The sequence below is a fragment of the Sturnus vulgaris genome, chromosome 19, assembly GCF_052056855.1.
Source record: "Sturnus vulgaris isolate bStuVul1 chromosome 19, bStuVul1.hap1, whole genome shotgun sequence".
In the NCBI taxonomy this organism is placed as follows: Eukaryota; Metazoa; Chordata; class Aves; order Passeriformes; family Sturnidae; genus Sturnus; species Sturnus vulgaris.
The window spans coordinates 4128726-4151190 of NC_142261.1; the positions used below are offsets into that span (position 1 = coordinate 4128726).

General features: G+C 57.1%; 1 protein-coding gene across 5 annotated transcripts; it reads left to right on the top strand.

The window, feature by feature from the left end:
* Positions 1-572: 572 nt before the first annotated feature.
* Positions 573-21763, top strand: ACACB (acetyl-CoA carboxylase beta). Of its 5 annotated transcripts, none has more exons than XM_088176245.1 (51): positions 1623-1757; positions 2171-2309; positions 2529-2638; positions 2792-2873; positions 3284-3382; positions 3637-3746; positions 3997-4107; positions 4272-4481; positions 4795-4965; positions 5183-5344; positions 5526-5689; positions 6212-6362; positions 6501-6604; positions 7205-7286; positions 7814-7959; positions 8035-8185; positions 8318-8452; positions 8853-8999; positions 9075-9263; positions 9573-9673; positions 9752-9840; positions 9920-10044; positions 10323-10436; positions 10519-10632; positions 10990-11079; positions 11175-11301; positions 11483-11645; positions 12044-12140; positions 12232-12339; positions 12519-12575; positions 13127-13168; positions 13237-13452; positions 13536-13691; positions 13991-14194; positions 14663-14818; positions 15081-15203; positions 15526-15795; positions 16107-16204; positions 16349-16469; positions 16650-16760; positions 16976-17119; positions 17200-17320; positions 17460-17556; positions 17711-17807; positions 17995-18130; positions 18413-18590; positions 18720-18832; positions 19353-19507; positions 19666-19836; positions 20324-20460; positions 20577-21763. In XM_088176245.1, the coding sequence occupies exons 1-51, from the start codon at positions 1638-1640 to the stop codon at positions 20701-20703; spliced, it is 6741 nt and encodes a 2246-aa protein (XP_088032371.1). In that variant the 5' UTR covers positions 1623-1637; the 3' UTR covers positions 20704-21763. The 5 variants fall into 5 exon arrangements, with proteins under 5 accessions (XP_088032374.1, XP_088032371.1, XP_088032372.1 ...); XM_088176246.1 differs by having other exon boundaries at positions 1626-1757; positions 11175-11380; positions 11556-11645; positions 13085-13168; XM_014875111.2 differs by having other exon boundaries at positions 1638-1757; positions 11175-11293; positions 11508-11645.
* Positions 21764-22465: the final 702 nt, after the last annotated feature.

Here is a 22465-nt window from a genome sequence, read left to right on the forward strand (position 1 = left end):
TGCTTCCCTTGGGGGCGGCCCTGGCACCGCGTGGGCTCCGGCCTGGGGAGCCGGGGGAGGACAGATGGCCACACGGAGTGACCGGTGACACCGGAGTGACCGGAGAGCCCGGAGTGACTGGCGGGGTCTGCCGCGAGGGGGCACGGGGCTGGAGGCCATGGTGAGGGGGCGAGGGGCTGAGGGGATGGCGAGCGGCTGAGGGGAGGATGAGAGCTGAGGGAAGGGTGGAGGGGCTGAGGGGAAGGTGAGGGGCTGAGGGGATGGTGAGGGGCTGAGGAGGCCGTGGCGCTTTCCCCTCACCTCCGTGCCCAGCTTTGACGGGGATTTGGGATTCCTCCTCAGTGCCCCCCCCGGCTGGGGGCCGCCATCCTGAGGGTGCTGTGAGGGCCGGGCAGGCGAGGCCGTGTCACCTCTCCCCGGCTCCTCAGGGAGCTCCTGCTCCGTGCAGAGAAAACAGCTCCGGATGAGGGCGGCCCGGCAGCACCGGGGGCGGCGGTGCTGGAGCTCTGGGGACGGGGCCGTGCTTTCGCCTGTGACCGGGGTTCTCGCTGTCCCCCACCCAGGATCCGTGAATGCTGCCGGCTGCGCTGCTCCTGCTCGCTGTGCTGCTGCTGCTCTTTTGGGCCAAAATGTCCAGCTCTGAGTGCAAGCAGGAGAAGGGGCAGGAGGAGAGCCCCGCGGAGCCCTCAGCCGGGCCCGCTGCTCAGCAGAGCCCCCCGGGCCGGCAGCCGCCGCCGCCGCAGCGAGCCGGGCGGGCGGGCGCGGAGCCGGAGCAGCTCGCCGTGTACAACCCCGCGGCGCTGCGCCGCCCGGCCCTCGCCAAATTCGTGCTGGGCTCCTTCGACGACAACTCCTCCGATGACGAGCTGATGGCCACGGCCTTCAGGGTGGGCCGGCGGCGCAGCAGCCTGGCCGGGGTGGGGGGTACCGTCCCCGAGCACCCCACGGTGAGCGCCCTTGTGGAGCCCAGCGCCGGCATCAGGTGCGGACGGCAAGCCCCGATGGCCGGAGCGCGGCAGGGCAGGGATGTCCCGGTTAGGGAGGGCGGGTGCTTGTGGTGGCTGCATTGCTGTTGGTAAAATGGGGGTGCACACGTGCTGGTGCTCCTAAGGTGATGTCCCTAATCCTGCTCCCTTTTGGCGGGGGCAGAGCCGGTGTCCTTGGCTGTGTGACAGCAGTGCCACCTGCATGAGTGTGGCAAGGACCAGGGCAGGGGGTGCCCTTCAAAATCTCTACTTTGGATGTGGGGCAGCTCCCATGGGAGCGCAGCTGACATCCAGAAGAAACAACTGGAAGCCAAATGCTGCCTGCCTCCCCTGGCTGCTCTGCTCTGGCTAAAAATAACAAACCTTTGGCTGCAGGGACGTGTTGTGACACTCCACAGCCCGACGGTGGCTCTGGCCATGCTGGGTTTGAGGTGGTGCTGCCAGCAGTATCCTTGCTGCTCTTCTGTCCTTCCACAAATAAGGAATTTCCTTATGTCCTGCCTGAGTCACATGGTAGATGTGGTTGGTGACCTTTGCAGGTCAGGCTTTGCAGGGGGTTTGGAGCTGAGGAGGGCTCACTGGAGTAGCTCCGGGCTCTCTGGGGTGGCCCTGGGCTCAGTGACAGCCACCACATCCCACCACAGGCCCAGCATGTCGGGGCTGGACCTGGCGAAGAAGAGCCACAGGAAGATGGACCTGCAGCGGGATTTTTCCGTTGCCTCCCCAGCTGAGTTTGTCACCCGCTTTGGGGGCAACCGTGTCATCGAGAAGGTATGTCCCCACATGTCCCTGCTTGTGCCTGGGTAGGGGGTCACTGCTTTTCACAGGGACGTCTTTGAGCACTGCCCAAATGTCCTGTGTCTGCCAGGCTTGGAGCAATGGCAGCTCAGAGCTGTTCATTCCATGGCTTCACTCACTCTCATGGGCTAGGAGAGGGAACCCCATGCAGCAACTTTGCACAAACAATGGCCAAAATCCCATCCTTGGTTGTACCCAGTGCCAGACATCAGAAATGTTGTTGAGGAGTCTCATACCCTGCTGGGATTTACAACCACATATCTGAGAGCTCCTGATTAACACATCCTCCCTGCTTTGCTCCACGCTCATCCTTTGTCCCTGTGCTGCCCTCCCTCGGGGTAGCAAGGACAGGGTCCACCCTGCCACCCCCGCCCCTGTCCCCCCAGGTCCTCATTGCCAACAATGGCATCGCTGCTGTGAAGTGCATGCGCTCCATCCGCCGCTGGGCCTACGAGATGTTCCGCAACGAGCGCGCCATTCGCTTCGTGGTCATGGTCACCCCCGAGGACCTCAAGGCTAACGCAGGTAATTCCTGAAAATATCCCAAAAAGGAAGTTCCTTACATAGGGGTGAGCTGGGGCAGCCCTTTCCTGCCTGGCATGTGAGGGTTCTGCACAGCCTGGAGTCATTTTCCTCTTGCGCAGCCAAATCCAGGAGTAAATAATTTTTCCCTGCTCCAGCCTCCCCGGGATGGAAGATTTGGGAAGGGATCTGGCTCCCACCACTCCCTGTGCTGTCTTGCAGAGTACATCAAGATGGCAGATCACTACGTGCCTGTCCCTGGAGGGACAAACAACAACAACTACGCCAACGTGGAGCTGATTGTGGACATTTCCAAACGGATCCCAGTCCAGGTAGCGGCCATTTGTGTGTCTCCCACCTCCTTACCCCTCCTGCTGGGCAGAGGGGACACCCCAAAAGGAGCTGATGTCCCTGTGAGAAGCTGGGCATTGTGGGAGATGCCAGCACAGGGGTAGTGCTCCCACTGCTGCTTCTCCTTGTGCCAGGCCGTGTGGGCTGGCTGGGGACATGCCTCAGAGAACCACAAGCTGCCAGAGCTGCTGCAGAAAAACGGGATAGCTTTCCTAGGTAAGGTCTCACTGCTTCTCTGTGCTGAGTGTTGGGCTGGTGTGTGCACTCACAGTCACTGCCAGGGACACTGCACTGAGAATGCCCCTTTGGTGCCTCTGGCATGCCCAACCCATGGAGTGGCAGTCCTCAGGGCATTCCCAGGAATCCTGCTGTTTTCTGGATTTTCCCTGTAATGTTCAGGCTGATGCAGTGTTCACAAAGGAACATTAGGTGGGAGCAGACCTGTGGGATTCCCAGCCTGAGCTCCCCTTGGAAAAGGGTTGAGCTTTGTCCTGAGCTGGGCAGTGGTTTTGGGGGGGTTCCTGCATCCCCAATTCTTGCAGAAGGATTGGGAGACAGAGACTCAGTGATGTTGGGATGGCCTGGTGGGTTGGGCACCTCCTCAGCCCTTCTCTCCCTCTCTGAAGGTCCCCCCAGTGATGCCATGTGGGCGCTGGGGGACAAAGTGGCCTCCACCATCGTGGCTCAAACCCTGGAGATCCCCACGCTGCCATGGAGTGGGAGTGGTGAGTGCCTGCTCACAGCCCCCACACCCTCCCTGCTCTCCCCTTCCCTCCTCCCTGCCTCTCCTTCCCCCCAAAACAAGCACCAGGATTGGGATCCTTGGCCCAGCTGGCCACACATATTGGGGATCCCATTTGCAGCAGCTGTTCGGGCAGGGAGATTTTGGAGATGGGGTGCATGGAAACAAGGGGAGTGATGGAATCCTCAGCTCCCTGTGCCATCCTGGTAGTGACCACAGCCCTGGCCATATCTGCAGGTCTGGTGGCCCAGTGGTCTGAGGAGGACCAGAAGGATCAGCAGACCATCAGCATCCCCCTGGAGACGTATGCACAGGGCTGCGTGAAGGACGTGGAGGAAGGCCTGGAGGTAAAGCTGAGCCTCCAGGCAGCTGCTTATCTCTTGCCCACCATGATTGCTCCTCGGAGCCTGCCTGCCCTGCCCTTCTGCCCTCCCAGCACACACCAGTGACACGAGGCTGTGCCAACAGCAGTTTGTCCCACTGAATGAATGTCACTTGGGATAATCCTGCTCAGGGATGCCTGGAGTTGTGTGGGCTGTCAGAGTGGTGGGCTGGGGTCCAAAACACTACAATCACCTCAGCCCTCGACCCTCTCAGGTGGCCATGAAGATCGGCTACCCCCTGATGATCAAGGCAGCAGAAGGTGGCGGGGGCAAAGGCATCCGGAAAGTGGAGGCAGCAGAGGAATTTAGTGCCTGCTTCCGGCAGGTGAGAGGTGCCTGGAACCCCCGTCCCTGTCCCTGTCCCTGTCCCATCCCGGCAGGGTCCTGCTCCCACCCGGGGCACCTCCCACTTCCTGCCGCAACTCTGCCTCCGTCCCGGGGTGAATTTCGGGGGGTGATGCCAGAGCACGACCCTCTCCCCCGCCGCAGGTGCAGGCGGAGGCGCCCGGATCCCCCCTTTTCCTGATGCAGCTGGCGCAGCACGCGCGGCACCTGGAGGTGCAGGTCCTGGCAGATGAGTACGGCAACGCCATCTCCCTCTTCAGCCGCGACTGCTCCATCCAGCGCCGCCACCAGAAGATCATCGAGGAGGCGCCGGCCACCATCGCTGCCCCCTCTGTCACCGAGGTGATGGAGAAGGTGGGTGGACTGACCTAGGGGCAGCACGAGGTTTTAGAGGGAAACTGGGCTGGGTTTATTGGGGTTTTAAGGAAGGGAGAGACCTCTGAGTTGAGCAGGAGTCCCTGTCCAGGGTGGTTGGGCACAGGAACAGCTTCCCCAGGGAAGCAATCACAGCCCTAAGCCTGCCACAGTCCAGGGAGTGTTTGGACTTTCATGGTGGGGTTTTGGGGGTGTCCTCTGCACAAGCAGGAGCTGGATGCTGATCCAGCGGGTCCCTTCCAAGCCAGGATAGCCCATGATTCCATGATCCAGGGATTTCCCTCTCCCGCAGTGTGCTGTCCGCCTGGCCCAGATGGTTGGGTACGTCAGTGCAGGCACCGTGGAGTATCTGTACGGGGAGGACGGGAGCTTCCACTTCCTGGAGCTGAACCCCCGGCTGCAGGTGGAGCACCCGTGCACGGAGATGGTGGCAGACGTGAACCTCCCGGCTGCCCAGCTGCAGGTACCTGCACACTCCAGGGGTGTTAGAGGAGGCAGTTTGGGCATTTAGGGAGGAGCACTGGGCTGGAGCCTGGCAGAGGGAAGCTGCCCCATATCCCAGCATGGAGGGTGCAGGTGAAAGCAGTGTGGCAGCTTTCCATCTCCTCTGGCATCCCAGGGAACTCTCAGGCTCTCTGTCGGTGTCTCCCTGGCAGCTCAGGCCTTTTTCTCTCCTGCAGATTGCAATGGGCATCCCCTTGCACAGGATAAAAGACATCCGGGTGCTGTATGGGGAGAGCCCTTGGGGGGACACCCCCATCTGCTTCCACAGCCCCTCCAAACCCCCCATGCCCAGGGGCCACGTCATTGCTGCCCGGATCACCAGCGAGAACCCCGAGGAGGTGAGCTGGGGGTCGGGGTGGGGGACAAGGGGACTCTGCCACCTGTGGGGTTGAGCTGGGCATGGTTCCCCCCCAGCCAGACAATGTTTATGGGATTGGTGCAATTCATAGGGGTTCCCCTTCCCTGTCTTGCTGCACGAGTCTCAGTCCTGGTTCCTCCATCTCTGCTGTTTTGGCTCAGGGTTTCAAGCCCAGCTCAGGGACGGTGCAGGAGCTGAACTTCCGCAGCAGCAAGAACGTCTGGGGGTACTTCAGTGTGGCAGCAGCCGGGGGGCTGCATGAATTTGCTGATTCCCAGTTTGGACACTGCTTCTCGTGGGGAGAGAACCGGGAAGAGGCCATCTCGTGAGTGTGGTGGGATGAGCTGGAGGGCACATGTCCTTGGGAAGAGTCACAACTGGTGTGTGAGCTGGGAAAAGTGGTTTTTATCTGACAGGACCAGAATGGTGCTGCTGTGCTAAGCACCTGGCTGTCTGGCCAAAGCCAACATTTTTTGGACTGTGGTGGTGCTGTGGCCCCAGTTCATCACCTGATCTTCAAGGACATGTTGAAATCATCTGCTGAGCATTGCTTAGTGCCCATGAGCAGCAGTGTCCATTCAGCAGTTTCATTCAGGGCTATTTCATGGCCAGGTTGGATAGGGCTTGGAGTAACCTGGTCTGGTGGAAAGTGTCCCTGCCCATGGCAGAGGGTGGAACAAAAGAATTTTTAAGGTTCCTTCCAATCCAAACCTTACAGCACTAAAGGTGCTGGGGCCTCAGGAGCTCATCACCTTAGGAGGTCATTGCCCCAGGCCTTGAAGCTGCCCAAGCTGAGAGCCAAGTGCCACATTCTCAGTCATTGATGAAGGGCTTTTCTCCCTAACAGGAACATGGTGGTGGCCCTGAAGGAGCTGTCTATCCGTGGGGATTTCCGGACCACAGTGGAGTACCTGATCAAGCTGCTGGAGACTGAGAGTTTCCAGAATAACGAGACACACACGGGCTGGCTGGACCACCTGATCGCTGAGAAAGTGCAGGTGGGGAGGGGACTTTTGGAGATGAGATGCATGGAAACGAGGGAAATGATGGAATCCTCAGCTCCCTGGGCACACCTGGGGTCACCACTGCCCTTCCTTGGGGTAAAAACCCAAACCCTGTTATTTTTGCCCCCACAGGCAGAGAAGCCAGACACGATGCTGGGGGTTGTCTGTGGTGCCCTGAATGTGGCAGATGCTGCTTTCAGGACGTGCATGACTGACTTCCTGCACACGCTGGAGAGGTGCGCTCTGGGGGCTGCCCAGGGGGGGCTCAGTCATGTGGGGGGCACCTTCCACCAGACCATGTTCCTCCAAGCCCCATCCAACCTGGCCTTGAGCAATTCCAGGATTGGGGCAGCCACAGTGAAAACCTGAGTGTTGTTCTTCTGGGACGTCTTCCTTCCGTTTTTGCTTTGCAAATTTAGTGACAGTAGTACTGTGGCAGGCAGGGACAGGGGTACTTGCTGTGGCTCACAGCTCTGGCTCCTCAGCTATCACTTTGTCTGGACACTAGGAAAGGTTTCCCATGACTGGGAAAACAATTTTCAAGGGGAAGTGGCTTGGCTGTGCAGCTTGCTTTTGTTGTTGAATATCAAGGTTATTCCTCCAGCCTTGATGGACTCCCGGGGCTCTCCCATGCCCCTTATCTGAGTGTTTTCCCAGTGTCTGGCCTCCCTCCAGATCTGGCTGTGCATGGTGCTCATGTGGGCCACTTAAAGCTGACACTTGTCCCCTCTGGTCACCATTGTGCCCTCCCACCAGGACTGGGAGCACTGCTGACATCCTACACACTTGGTGAGGCTGGGAATGTCGTGGGGCCTGATCTCTCCATTGTGTTTCAGGGGCCAGGTGCTGCCAGCAGCATCCCTGCTGAACATCGTTGATGTGGAGCTCATCTATGAGGGTGTGAAGTACATTCTGCAGGTGAGGGTAGGGCTGTGCTCCCCCTAAACCAGCCACAGCTCTTCTCAAGGGGTCAGGGACATGCTCCTATCCCAAGGGATACAAGCTTGCCCTTTAAAAATGGGCAACATAAAAATGAGGTTAATAACCTCATAACCTTAATAACCTCGTTTTAACCTGACAGATGTTTTCATACACCCTGTTGCCCTGAGTTTATTAAGGCACTTCATTTTCTTGCTTTTAAACCAAATTAGTTGGACTTCATGCAAATCTCCTTACTCACAATGAAAGTGGCAGGTGAGCCATGTGTTGCACCAGTTCTGGGCTGTGAGTAAAACTAGCTCTGGGCTGTGAGCTGAGTTAAACCAACTCTGGGCAGGGTTGAACAGCTCCTCGGTGAAACCTGAGGTTGTGCCTCCTGCCTTCCCAGCACAGCCTCATCGTGTGGCAGCAGCCGTTGCACTGAGCATGGGGAGGTGCCCCCCCAGCCCCCAGCCTGGCTGTTCAGAGTATTTTGGGGTTGCTCTGAGGCTGTCCCCTGCCCGCAGGTCGCCCGCCAGTCGCTGACCACCTACGTGGTCATCATGAACCGCACTCACATCGAGATCGACGTGCACCGCCTTAACGACGGGGGGCTGCTGCTGTCCTACGACGGCTGCAGCTACACCACCTACATGAAAGAGGAGATCGACAGGTACCCCCTGCCAGGCCCCTACCCCTCCTCCCGACGGCCAGCAGCTGGCTGGTGACTCCTTTCCCTCTCCCGTAGGTACCGCATCACCATCGGCAACAAAACGTGCACCTTCGAGAAGGAGAAGGACCCGACGGTGCTGCGCTCGCCCTGCGCGGGGAAGCTGCTGCAGTACATGGTGGAGGACGGCGGCCACGTGGACGAGGGGAAGGTTTATGCGGAGATCGAGGTGAGATTCGCAGAAGAGCTGGAGGAGCAACAATGGGCAGAGACGGAACGCCGCAGCACTGCTGTGATGCTCGTGGGATGTGCAGCCCGCGGGTGCTGCTGGCTCGGTGTGACGGTGTCCCCTCCTCGCCAGGTGATGAAGATCGTCATGACGCTGGCGGTGGAGGAGGCGGGGCGGCTGCACTACATCAAGCGGCCCGGAGCGCTGCTGGAGGCCGGCTGTGTCATCGCTCGCCTCGAGCTCGATGATCCCTCCAAAGTGAAGCCTGTGAGTCTTCTGGGGGCTGCCATCCCCTCCTGCCCGCTCCCAGCTGGCTCCCGGGAATGCTCCCTAGGGGACAAAACGGAGGAGCTGCCCTGATGGGGTATCACAGTGGTTGATGGTCATGCCATGTCTTTGGACTGTCCTTGGGCTCAAGTGCTGCTCTGCTTCTTTGGTGTGCGGGGCTATGCACTAAAACCGTACATAGCACTAAAATCTCCAGTTTTCCCACGTTATTTTCATGATGAGACACTGGCAGATCCACTATGCTGAATGTCAGGTGTTTCCTCTGTATCTTACCCAAAGCAGAGGTTGTGCTGGTTCCTCTGGGGGTAGCTGCAGCTTTCCAGGGCTCTTTCCTTTATCAACAAGGACAGTTCAGCCCACCTCCCTCTGCCCTCTCCAGGCACAGCCATTCACAGGGGGGCTCCCAGCCCAGCAGACCCTCCCCATCACTGGTGAGAAGCAGCACCAGGTTCTCCGCAACGTGCTGGACAACCTGACCAACGTCATGAACGGCTACTGCCTGCCCGAGCCCTACTTCAAGACCAAGGTGGGTGCCAGGCACCAGGTGTTTCACCCAGTTGCCTTTGGGGCAAGTCCAGCAGCACCAGTTCTGCTCCTGCAGGTGGAGGAATGGGTGGCACAGCTGATGAAGACCCTGCGGGACCCTGCCCTGCCCCTGCTGGAGCTGCAGGAGATCATGACGAGCATTTCGGGAAGAATCCCGCTGGCCGTGGAGAAATCCATCCGGAAGGTGATGGCCCAGTATGCCAGCAACATCACCTCTGTGCTCTGCCGCTTCCCCAGCCAGCAGGTGAGTGGCAGAGGGGGCTCACATCCTCTTAACTGCAACCAGCTGCCTGAATTTGTGCTGCCAAGATTTTATAACAAATGAAATGAGTGAGGGAAATACGTGGAGGTTTATATTTTCTATATGTGTTTGGTTTTATATGTGTATTTGTTTCTATGTGTGCTTTTCTTTTTATATTCGTTTGTTACTTTGCATTTTTCACTTTAAGGAAAAAAAACAAACAAGGGGAAGGCTCTAGGTGGAGTAAGCAAAGGGTGAGCTGCCGGCTTTGTGCCCCTGAGCCATCCCAGACCCTGTCCCCTCTCCCCATAGATTGCCAACGTGCTGGACACCCACGCAGCCACACTGCAGAGGAAGGCTGAGCGGGAGGTCTTCTTCATGAACACACAGAGCCTGGTGCAGCTGGTGCAGAGGTGAGCCCCGTGCTGTCTGGACCCCCCTGTCCCCCCACAGCCACCTCTTCACATCAAGATGGGCTCTTTGCTCCCCAGGTACCGCAGTGGCATCCGGGGCTACATGAAGGCAGTGGTGCTGGACCTGCTCAGGCGCTACCTGCAAGTGGAGACCCAGTTCCAGCATGGTGAGGGCTTGGGGGCTCTCTAGGGGATCTGCAGGGCTCTCTGGTGGAGCTGCAGGGCTCACCAGACCCTGCCCCACAGCTCACTACGACAAGTGTGTCATCAGCCTGAGGGAGCAATGCAAACCCAACATGACCCCTGTGCTGGAGAGCATCTTCTCCCATGCCCAGGTGGCCAAGAAGAACCAGCTGGTGATCATGTTAATTGTGAGTACAGCCCGTGCCTGAGACTCCAGGAGCAAAGGCTGGTGGCAGGGAAAAGCCAGAGCAGCTCTGCATCACTTCAAGTGTCCATTCCTGCCTCGTTATTGCTTTATTTTAAGTATCACCCCTCTGTGGTGTTGGGTGACTGTGCTTGGGTCAAAGAGAGCCCATTTTGGTGCCTTGGGTCTTGTCCCCTTTGGCCGCATGGGGCTGGGGTTTGGGATGAAGCCATCCCACACAGTGAGGAGCCTGAGCTGAGCCATGGTGTTGTGACATTGCAGGACCAGCTGTGTGGCCGTGACCCCACGCTGACAGATGAGCTCACGACCATCCTCCACGAGCTGACACAGCTCAGCAAGACCGAGCACTCCAAAGTGGCACTGAGAGCCCGGCAGGTCAGCCAGCACCGTGCAGTGCCATCCCATTCCTGTCCCCATCCCTGTCCCCCATGCTTCCAGCTCTTCTGTCCTCTGGCAGGTGCTCATTGCCTCTCACATGCCCTCCTACGAGCTGCGGCACAACCAGGTTGAGTCCATCTTCATCTCTGCTATCGACATGTATGGACATGAGTACTGCCCTGAGAACCTGAAGGTCGGGAATTGTGTGCTTTTCCAGAGGGAATTCGGGTGGCTTCGGGAAGGGGGTCTGGCTGCGAGTTCTTCAGTCTTAAAAACAGCTAAAAATCACAAGCCTTGCTGTAGTGGCTGTGTGGAGCAGAGGAGGGTGTGCACACCAGTGCTTCCAGTCCCCATCCGTTGCTCCATGCTCCATTGGGCAGGGAACAGATGTGTGGATCCATGTCTGGCTCTAGTGGTTTCCCCATGGTGGGCTGGGTGTTCCATGGCACCCTAGTGATCAGTCCTGCACAACTCCACGTTGAGGGACCCCCTGAATTGAGCAAGGAGGTCTCACTTCATCCTTGCCCTAAATTTTCCTTTCTTCCTGCAGAAACTGATCCTGTCAGAGACCTCCATCTTTGATGTGCTTCCCGTGTTCTTCTACCACACCAACGAGGTGGTGCGCATGGCAGCGCTGGAGGTGAGGCCTGGGGGGCACAGAGGGGGCCTGAGGGGGTGGCATGGGGGCCCCAGGGGTGACAGAGGCACCGTGGTACCACCTGTGTCCCCTCACAGGTGTACGTGCGGCGAGGGTACATCGCCTACGAGCTGCACAGCCTGCAGCACCAGCAGCTCTCTGATGGCACCTGCCTCGTGGAGTTCCAGTTCATGCTGCCCTCCTCCCACCCCAACAGGTACAGGGGTCCCTCCCACACACCTGCCCTGCTTCCCTGGACATGGTTCTTTTCACAAAGCTCTGGGGTTTGTATCATCCCCTCTGTGCAAAGCGGGAGCTGCCACCACACTGTCCCATTGCCAGGGGAGCAGGATGAGCCCTCTCCAGGTCAGGGTCCCCTGTGGGAGCTGTGTGGTGCCTCCCCCAGAGCTGACACTTGCTCCTCTTGGCAGGATATCCGTCCCTATCAGCGTCTCCAACCCTGACCTGGCCCGGCACAGCACCGAGCTCTTCATGGACAGTGGCTTTTGCCCCACGAGCCAGAGGATGGGAGTCATGGTGGCCTTCCGCAGATTTGAGGACTTCACAAGGTGAGGGTGCAGAGACACGCCTGGCCCGTGTTTGTGCATTTTGGGTGCCACTGCAGTCGTTGGAGAGCAAAATGGGATGGAAGAGCCACAGCTGGGGGCAGCTGGGCAGTGTTAGAGGCAGCTCCAGTTCCCACCATAGCTGCAGACTGGATATTCTCAGTACAGCACTTACCTTGTGGAGACATGACGTGGATTTTGGGGACATGTGGAACATGGGGAAAGCTTACATGGCACAGATGAAACCCCTCTGCTGTGGTTTTGCTGTGCCCAGTGGTGGGGCCATTTCCTGGTACCTGTTTCCCTGTCACTCTGTCACAGTGAGTGGCTGGTGCTGTCCCTTCAGGCAGGGGGTGGGCACAAGGTGCTGGTTTGTGACCCCATCCCTGCTGTTTGGGCAGGAACTTTGATGAAGTGATCTCGTGCTTTGCCAAGTCCCCATCGGACAGCGGGCTCCTCAGCGAGGCACAGGCCACCACGTACGATGAGGACACCAAGGTGGGCATGAAGCTGCTGCTGCTACCCCCAAATAATGCTGGGACAGCAGTGGTGCTGCTGGCCAGGGTTGACTGTGGGGTTTTGTTGCCAGAACATCCGTGAGGAGCCGATCCACATCCTTAACATTGCTCTCTGCTCAGCTGACCATGTGGAAGATGAGAAGCTGGTGCCCATCTTCAGAGCCTTTGCCCAGTCCAAGGTCTGTCCCTGGGGCTGGACCCTCTTTTTGTAAACCCTGCAAGCCAGAACGCTGTACCCCAAGGCACTGCCTCCTCTCCATGCAGTGCACCCCAAAATGTTGCAGTTTTGGTTTTGTTTGTTCCCTTGGTGGAGATGTTTAAGCTCTCGTGACTGGTGGCATCTTCTGTTTTTGTGTAGAAAAATATCCTTGTTGAATGTGGTCTCCGGAGAATCACGTTCCTCATTGCCCAGCAGGTGAGTGCAACTGAGCCTCTGACATCTATAAATACCTTATAGACACAGCACTGAGTGATGGATGGACCCACTGTGCTTCAGGAGCTGGGAATTAATTAATGAGCAATTAAATGAGTGATTCACCTCCTGTATCATCCTTTATCCTGCTCATGTTTCCAGTAATGTGGTTCCTGCAGAGCCACTCCAAAGCTTTAAGCTGCCTTTAGAAGCCATCAGAGTAGAAGCCCAGAGTGGTTTGGGTCAAAAGGGACCTTAAAGTTCATCCTGTTGCGCTCCCTGCCATGGGGTGGGACTTTCCACTGTCTCAGGTTACACTAAGCTCCATTCAACCTGACCTTCCAGGGATGGAGCAGCCACAGCTTCTCTGGACATGCTGTTCCTCACAGGGAACAATTTCTTCCTAAAATCCAATCTAACCAATCCCTCCCAGCCCTTTTCCCTTTTGGGGAAGAACAAATCCTGCAAAATTTTTTTTTTTTTAATATAGAATCAGAACAATCCTCTGCAAGCCAGGCCTATTCACATTGTCTTTTCTCTCCCTTTTGCTGCAGAGAGAATTCCCGAAGTTTTTCACGTTCAGAGCCAGGGACGAGGTAAGATCCGGCGGGAGCGGTGCCGGCGCGGCTCCAGCCCCGCCCTGGCTCACGGCTGTGCCCGGCAGTTCGCAGAGGATCGGATCTACCGGCACCTGGAGCCGGCGCTCGCCTTCCAGCTGGAGCTGAGCCGCATGCGCAACTTCGACCTGACAGCCATCCCCTGTGCCAACCACAGGATGCACCTGTACCTGGGGGCTGCCAAGGTGCAGGCGGGCACCGAGGCCACCGACTACCGCTTCTTCATCCGCGCCATCGTGCGCCACTCCGACCTCATCACCAAGGCACGGTGGCACGGGGGACCCCGAGGGCACGGTGAGGGTGCAGGGGTGGCCTGGCCCCTGCTGAGCCACCTGCTCCACCACAGGAGGCTTCCTTCGAGTACCTGCAGAACGAGGGTGAGCGGATGCTGCTGGAGGCCATGGATGAGCTGGAGGTGGCCTTCAACAACACCATTGTACGCACTGACTGCAACCACATCTTCCTCAACTTTGTGCCCACTGTCATCATGGACCCATCCAAGGTGTGTTTCTTGGGGTTCTGCGTCCTGTGTCCTGGAAAGGTTCCTCTGTCATCCCCTGTGCTCAGGACCACTGCACATATGGGCAGCCACTCCTCACCACTCTCCCTGTCCGGAGTGGAGAGGGTGGATATCAGCACTAGGCCCAACCAGGAGGCATGGAGAGATGGAAGGGGCTCACCCAAAGCAAATCTGAAATGGCTGTTTGGGCTGGACATGCAACAGGGCTGCTCCAGCCTTGGCATTTTGTGTTCAGTGTTGTCCCTGGGTCACCAACCCCTCGTGTGCCATCCCCTGTGCAGATCGAGGAGTCGGTGCGCTCCATGGTGATGCGCTATGGCAGCCGCCTCTGGAAGCTGCGGGTGCTGCAGGCTGAGGTGAAGATCAACATCCGCCTGACGCCCACTGCCACCGCCATCCCCATCCGCCTCTTCCTCACCAACGAGTCCGGGTATTACCTGGACATCAGCCTCTACAAGGAAGTGAGGGACCCCAGCACCGGCAGCGTGAGTAACCCCAGTGGTTACTGGGAGCCCAGCCATAGCTGCCTGAGTGCTGCTGGCTCCAGCAGAGCTTTGGGGGCACTTCTGCAAAGCCCCCTGTGCACGTGCAGTGCTGGTCTGCCCAGAGCCCCCAGACTTCCAACAGCATTCCCACAGCTGCATTGGTTTCATCCTATCTGTCTGCATCCAGTTGGGTTCCTTGGGGTGGTGCTTTATTCAAAATGTGCTGAGCTTCATCTGGTTGGGTTCCTTGGGTTGATGCTGGTGTGGAGCTGGGCAGTTTTGAGCTCTGGAGGTGATGGTCAGTGTTAGGGTGTCACTAGTACTGGCAGCAGATCAGTGTGACAGTCCCCCTCAATAGCAAAAAATGGGTGGAAAATCACCTTGACCAAGCAGGGCTCAGCAGTGCTCCAGAAGAAGAGTCACTGTGACACCCAGGGAAAGCAACCAACGCTCTGCTCTCCTCTCCAGATCATGTTCCAGTCGTATGGGGACAAGCAGGGGCCACAGCATGGGATGCTCATCAACACCCCCTATGTCACCAAGGACCTGCTTCAGGCCAAGCGGTTCCAGGCACAGTCCTTGGGCACCACCTACGTGTATGACTTCCCAGAGATGATCAGGCAGGTGAGTATGACTGAGCAGAAAGAGGCTCCAAATCACCGTGTTTGCTGTTCATCCCCACCCTCCCCAAATATTCCCACCTGAGAAAAAGATCCCTCTCCTCGTACTGTCGAATGAGAAAACAAAAAGAGCCCAAGCCCCAACATTATTGGTTATGTGAAACATTTCTGAACCAATTTCTAGCTCTTGGTATTCCTGAAACTAGATGGTCTTTAAGGTCTCTTCCAAGCCAACCCATTCCAAGCCCCATGTTGTGTCTCCACAGGCTCTGCTCAAGCTGTGGGGCTCCTCGGACCTGTATCCCAAGGACATCTTGACCTACACTGAGCTGGTCCTGGACTCGCAGGGGCACCTCGTGCAGATGAACAGGGTCCCTGGAGGGAATGAGGTAGCAGGGAATGATTTGGAATTGGGCAGGGGAAGCAGGTTGGAATGGCTGGTGGCTTAGTCTGGCTGTGTAAAGCTTGGGAGATGCTCCTCAAGCATTTTGTCTGTTGGTTAGTGCCACCTGCAGCTCAGCCCCTGCGTCTCTTGGATGTGGCACTCAGTGCTCTGCTCTAGTTGACAAGGTGGTGATAGGTCAAGCATTGGACTCAATGATCTTGGAGGTCTTTTCCAACCCAGTTAATTCTGTGACTCTGTAAATGATTCTGGCACTCTGTGATCCTCTGGAGGATTCTGCCCCGTAACCTTGTGCTGTTTTGAGGCAGGTGGGGATGGTCGCTTTCAAGATGAAGCTGAAGACCCCCGAGTACCCCAAAGGCCGGGACATTGTGCTCATCTGCAACGACATCACACACAAGATCGGCTCCTTTGGGCCCGAGGAGGACCTGGTGTTCCTGAGGGCCTCGGAGCTGGCACGGGCCGAGGGCATCCCCCGCATCTACATCGCTGCCAACAGCGGCGCCCGCATCGGCTTCGCTGACGAGATCAAACACATGTTCCAGGTGGCCTGGGTGGACCCAGCCGAGCCCTACAAGGTGTGTGGGCACCTCCCCTCCCGCAGCACAGGGAACAACAGAGAGTTTTTCTGGGGAAGGGATGAGCAGAGGTAAACTGGGATGTCAAATTGTGGGATCAGAGTGAGGGGGTGAGGCCACACCTGCACCCAGCACCATGGGGATGGTTCCTTTGGCTGCTCCCAGGTGGTGGAGGTGAAGTGCTGGCATGGGTGCTCTGTCCACCTCTGGTCCCTGAGCTGCTGCACAGCATGATTTGGGAAAGGGCCATGTCCCACATGAGCAGGTGTGTGGGGGACTCCTCAACTCATCCTCCTCCTCTTTCCTTGCAGGGGTTCAGGTACCTGTACCTGACTCCCCAGGACTACACAAGGATCAGCACCATGAACTCGGTGCGCTGTGAGCACGTGGAGGAGGGCGGTGAGTCCAGGTGAGTCCCATATCCCATGAGACACACAGAGCCAGCCCAAGCTCTGCCCTGTACCCCACCAGGATATAGCTCCCACCTCAGCATCCTGCCAAGCACATCATGCAGGTGAGTTTTTCCCATGCCACAGCTCCACTTTTCCTGCAGATATGTCCTGCTGGACATCATTGGGAAGGACAATGGATTTGGGGTGGAAAACCTGAGAGCTGCTGGTACCATCGCTGGGGAGTCCTCCCGTGCCTACGATGAAATAGTGACCATCAGCATGGTACAGCTGGGGCCCTTCCCCTCTCTGCTCCTCCCCTCTCTCCTGCTGGCTCCTAAAGTCACCTTGGGAGGTGTAACAGGGTGCAACAAGGAGGCTGAGCCCTCCACAGCATCCTTCTCCAGGTGCTCATGGTCTGTGCTGCAGCCCAGTGTCCCCACATGTCCCTTTGTGTGTGCCCAGGTGACTTGTCGTGCCATCGGGATCGGTGCCTATCTGGTGAGGCTGGGCCAGCGTGTCATCCAGGTGGAGAACTCCCACATCATCCTCACGGGTGTCACGGCTCTCAACAAGGTACCAAGCTCTGCTGCATGTCCTCCATGGCACTGTCCTTCCCACCACTACCTATGTGGGCTCCTTCCCTGTCCCATGGAAGGTGAACAGAGGTGGAAATTCAGCTCAACCCAGAGGAAATTTGCCTGTGCAGAGATTTGGGCTGACAAACAGAGCAAGGGAGCAGCTCCTGTGTCAGCAGAGCCCCTTGTGTTTCCTTTGGGAACTCTGTCTAGGTGCTGGGACGGGAAGTTTACACATCCAACAACCAGCTGGGAGGAGTGCAGATCATGCACAACAATGGTGTTTCTCATGTCACTGTCCCAGATGACTTTGAGGGGGTCTACACCATCCTGCAGTGGCTCTCATACATACCCAAGGTAGGAGGGTGCTGCAGTGTGGAGGTGGGGAATGTCACTCACACCTGGTTGGTGACCTGCCCTCGGGGTCTCCCTTATAGGATAACCAGAGCCCAGTGCCTGTCACTCCCATAAGTGACCCTGTTGAAAGAGAAGTTGATTTTGTCCCTTCCAAAGTCCCCTATGACCCCAGGTGGATGCTGGCAGGGAGACCCCATCCAAGTAAGTGAGAACACCCCAAGGCCTCTGCAGTGCTGCTCCCAAATACATCCTGTAGAAGATGCTCTTGGCTGTGGGTTGGTGCTTAGGAGCCCTTCAGTGCTTGCTCTTGCACCATTCCACGTTTTCCTGTGCTCTGCAGCTCTCAAAGGCACCTGGCAGAGTGGCTTCTTCGACCATGGCAGCTTCATGGAGATCATGAAGCCGTGGGCTCAGACCGTTGTGGTTGGCAGAGCAAGGTACTGCCAGGAGTTGGGATCCTGCATGTGTGTCCCTTCACCTTCAAGCCCTGGCTGTGGCTCTGCTTTTGGGATGGTGGAGAGGGAGCAGCTCTCCGGTGGGGCTGGGGTGGAGGGGAACTGGCCTTGCTGAGCCCACCCTCCCCTGCCATAGGCTGGGAGGTCTCCCCGTGGGTGTCATCGCTGTTGAGACCCGCACTGTGGAGGTGACAATACCTGCTGACCCTGCCAACCTGGACTCAGAGGCAAAGGTGAGTGGGGTACAGCTGGGGTGGCATCTGAGAGGAGGAATAGCTCAGCGTGATCCTTGGGCATGTCTTGATTTTCTTTAATTCAGGTGAAATCAAGGGTGCTGGGGCAGTTTGTTTTCTTCCAGCTGTTTCATGTGTCATGTCAGGAAGAACTGGCACAGTCTCAGCTTCTCATTGTCTTTTCCAGATAATCCAGCAGGCTGGACAGGTCTGGTTCCCAGACTCTGCTTTTAAAACAGCCCAGGCCATTCGGGACTTCAACCGAGAACACCTCCCGCTGATGATCTTTGCCAACTGGAGAGGCTTCTCCAGCGGCATGAAAGGTACCCGTGCTTGGGATGCCCATATCCCCATGGTGTGACAAACCTCTGCCACCCCACAGGGTCCTGGGATGGCCCAGTCTGCCAGGCTATGCACCCCACACTGGGATGTGGGGTTGGGTTGGGCTGGGGAGGTCATGGGGCATCGCAGGGCAGAGGTCCCAGGGGATGGTGGCTTCCTGCTGGCTTTGTCTCTCTAATAGAGGAGGTGGCTTTGGGCATCTGGGAGGAGGCTGGGGAGGTGACTGTTGGGACACCCAGCCCCTGAGTCCATTTGACTTTCAGACATGTACGACCAGATGCTGAAGTTTGGCGCCTTCATCGTGGACAGCCTGCGGGACTTCAAGCAGCCTGTCCTGGTGTACATCCCCCCTCACGCCGAGCTGCGCGGCGGCTCCTGGGTGGTCATCGACTCCACCATCAACCCCCTGCACGTGGAGCTCTATGCTGACAAGGAGAGCAGGTCAGCACCCAGAGCACCTGTGTGTGTCACCCAGAACACCTGTGTGTGTGTCAGCTGCCTGGACATCTTGTCCTAGGATTTATTCTCCCATGCAGACCGGTTCCTTGCTTTACCAAACTTCCTTTCCAGGGCAGGCATTTTGGAGCCTGGAGGAACAGTGGAGATCAAGTTCAGAAAGAAGGATTTGGTGAAGACTATGAGAAGGATCGATACAGTTTATGCCAAGCTTGTTGAGCAGCTGGGTAAGGAAGGGGAGTTTTGGGTTGTGGACATCAACAGTGGTAAGTTAAACATGAGGCTCAAGCACTTTGGTGGCAACCACCAGGAGTCCTTCTGGGAAAACTCTTGATGTCTTTTCTGTTGGTGGAGCTGAGAGGATGTGGTGGTGTTTTAGAACACTTGTATCTCCTGGGGGCTCTGTCAATGGGTTAAATGGGTCTGGGGTCTTCTCCCATGCTTTGAGATGAAGGATGGCCATGGCCACGTTGAATTGGTTCCCTGATGCATTGGGAGCTCCTTGCTCCCATGTCCCTCCTGCCTGCTACAACATGGTCCCACAAAGTCCCTGCAAATGCCATCTCCCCTCTCGTGTGACAGGCACTGAGTGTGGTGTGACCTCTTTGTGGCCATGGCTTGTGTGGTTCTGGTGTCAGTGTGCCAAGGAAAGAGCCGTGGCATTGGGCGTGGCGGCTGCTGTGGGAGCACAGAGGGGACACCCTGGTGGCATCACCGTGGGGTTGCTCATCCCGCTGTGTCGCACAGGGACCCCCGAGCTGTCGGAGGCGCAGCGCAAGGAGCTGGACAAGCAGCTGAAGGCGCGGGAGGAGCTGCTGCTGCCCGTGTACCACCAGGTGGCCGTGCGCTTCGCAGACCTGCACGACACCCCGGGCCGCATGCAGGAGAAAGGGGTCATCACGGTGAGCCGGGCACAGGGGAGGGGCTCTGAGCTGACAGGTAAAGGTGAGGGGAAGATCCCTTCGCTGTGACATCCCTGCCCCGGGGCTGCTCTCTGCCCTCCATCCCGCCGGAGCTGGGAGCGAGCCGGCAAACCCGGGCTGTGCTCCGCTTTCCGCAGGATATCCTGGAGTGGAAAAGCGCTCGCTCCTTCCTCTACTGGCGGCTGCGGCGGCTGCTGCTGGAGGAGATGGTGAAGGGGGAGGTGCTGAAGGCCAACAGCGAACTCAGCCACATCCACATCCAGTCCATGCTGCGGCGCTGGTTCATGGAGACGGAAGGAGCTGAGAAGGTACTCCCAGCCTGAGGCACTTCCACAGCCAGGGCATCCCGAGGGATCTCACCGCGCTCTGCCATCATTCAGAGGTTTCAGCTGTGCCTCCCTGAAGGTTTCCATGTGTGAGGATGGGTGGTGAAGCAGCCCTGGGCTGGGGATGGCTCTTCAAATCAGGTCACCCCAGTTGGGTGCTGGTGCTCACTGATGGCAAAGTGATCCCCAGATAAATAAACATTTTCTACCACGACAGGGCTCCCCAGGACAAAAGTGGAGTTTTTAGCATTTGAGCTGCTCTCAAATGACACACACCTTGCTGTGCCTGCCTCAGGAAGCAGGATATGCAAAGGAACCATGTTTTAATTTTTGCTTTTTAAATGGTTTGCAAATAGGTGCGGGACAGGGAAGAAAAATCCCATGGCCTGGATTTGAGGCTCCAGGAGGAAGGGGGGGCTTGGGATGTGCAGGCAGCAGGACCCCCTGCCCACAGTGCTGCTTTCTCCAGGGCTACCTCTGGGACAACAACCAGGTGGTGGTGGAGTGGCTGGAGAAGCACATGCAGGAGGAGGACAGCACCCAGTCAGCCATCAGGGAGAACATCAAGTACCTGAAGAGGGACTACATCCTCAAGCACATCCGGAGGTGAGTGCCTGTGGGAGCTGGGATGAGAAGGGGAATCTCTGGGATGGGAAGAGCAGGTGGTGGAGACCAGGCAGTTCTCACTTTGACCTCTCAGGAAATTGCTCTGTTCCTTGCAGCTTGCTCCAGGCCAACCCCGAGCTGACCATGGACTGCATCGTGCAGATGGCTCAGCACATCACCGGGCCACAGAAGGCCCAGGTCGCTCATCTCCTGTCCAGGGTGGACACTGATGACCCCTCCTGAGCTGGGCAATCACCATGGGGTAGGAGAAACACCAGGACATGACCAGACCTTACCTGCCCACCTGGTTCCTCAGCCCTTGAACTGAAGCCTTGGACTCTTGCTCACGTGCCTAAATAAAGGACACCAGTGCTTTTAAGTATTTTAAGCCATGGAGATGGTCTTACCATCCATGCAGAGTCCCCTCTGGCACTGGGGGTGCTGCCAGAGGGGCAGCTTGGCAGAAGATGAACTTGTCCTGAGCCAAGCCTGGAATCTGGAGCTGGTGCAGAACTTGGTTTTAAAAAGAATCCAAAATATTTTCCTGTTTTAGTTTAGACCAAGCCCTGGCCTTGGTCTTTCAAACCAGCACAAGGTCAGACACATCTCATGAGACTGGACAGAGCTGGAGGCACAGACCCCTGGCCAGGACCAGTGTCTGCCCAGCTGGATTCAAACTGACCAAGACCAGGAAATGAGAAGCAGCCTCCAAGTGATGCTTTATAAACTGTGAGGAGCAATTTCTGTTGTCCTTCCCCTTGCTGGGGGGCAAAGAGTAGATGTGTCCATGAGCAGCTGAAGGAAAGACCTAAGTGAGCTAATCTGGGAGCTGCTCCTGTGGGAATGTCCAAGGATCCACCAGGGTCTGGCTGACCTGAGTGTTCCTCTCACCCATCTCATGTCCTTTCTGGCTCCTGCAGAGCATGGAGAGGAGGGAGGATGGTTCCAGGTGCTCCAGCCCCATTGACCTTGTTCCTCTTTGGAAGCAGCAGAGCCAGGGGGAGCTGTCACCTGCTCGGACCTGTGCCCTGCTGCTCAGGTAGCCTTTGATCATCTTGGTCATGGAGGGGAAATTCAGAGTTTTTCCAGTGCTTCTGGCTGTGTCATTTCCCCAGCACAGATTTACCTTGGGCTCCAAAGGAGGAGATGGGATGGGGGTGGAAGGTGGGACACCTGGCTCAAATGCAGTGCTGGTCTTGCCATGGGGTGAAGGTGTTGGACACCTTCTGGGGCTGGGTTGGGGGATCCTCCCTGTCCTGGGGTGGGGATGGGAAGGGTCTTGTGAGTTGCTTCCTGGCTGGAATGTCACTGCTGACAGGCAATAAAGTGAGCTCAGCTCCCAGGAAACTCTCTGATCTCTGCATCTTCTGTCATTGTCCTGAGCAGGGCCTGGTGTCTCTGGCACTGGGCAGCCCTTTCCCTGTGGCACAGGACCTGTTTGGGGTGGGGCAGCTCTGAGCATCCCTCCTGCCAGCCCCTGTCCCCCCACTCCAGAGCTTTTCCAGGCATTTCAGAGGGTTTCAGGAACAGGGTGGCACCACAGAGGAAGAACTTTTAGAGTAAGTACCTGTAAACTCTTACAGTAAATATCTATAAACTCTTACTCTCCTGGAGGATTTGAGCCAAGGATCCACTTTCAACTTTCATAGGGTCTGTAAAGGGAATGAATCCTGGGGAACCCCAGAATGACACCAGAGCAGGCAGCACACAGCACATCCAGAATGCCTCAAGGTGTAGTGCTAAGAAATGTTTATTTAAAAAAGCAAAGACATCGTAGGTGACACCAGTCACAGCAAAGGATCATTCATCACATTTGTCCTTGAACAATAAATTATGGTGTGGAGCATCATGGTGCCCTTTGGAAGAGGTTGCCATGGAGGGATGCTCTGGGAGGATACAGGCACAGATCTTCAGCCCCTGATCTTCATATTTTCAAGCAAGAAAGTGCCCTTTGGGGCCACTCCAGCATCCTGCACCCTCCAGCTTTAATCCATGGATGGGTGTG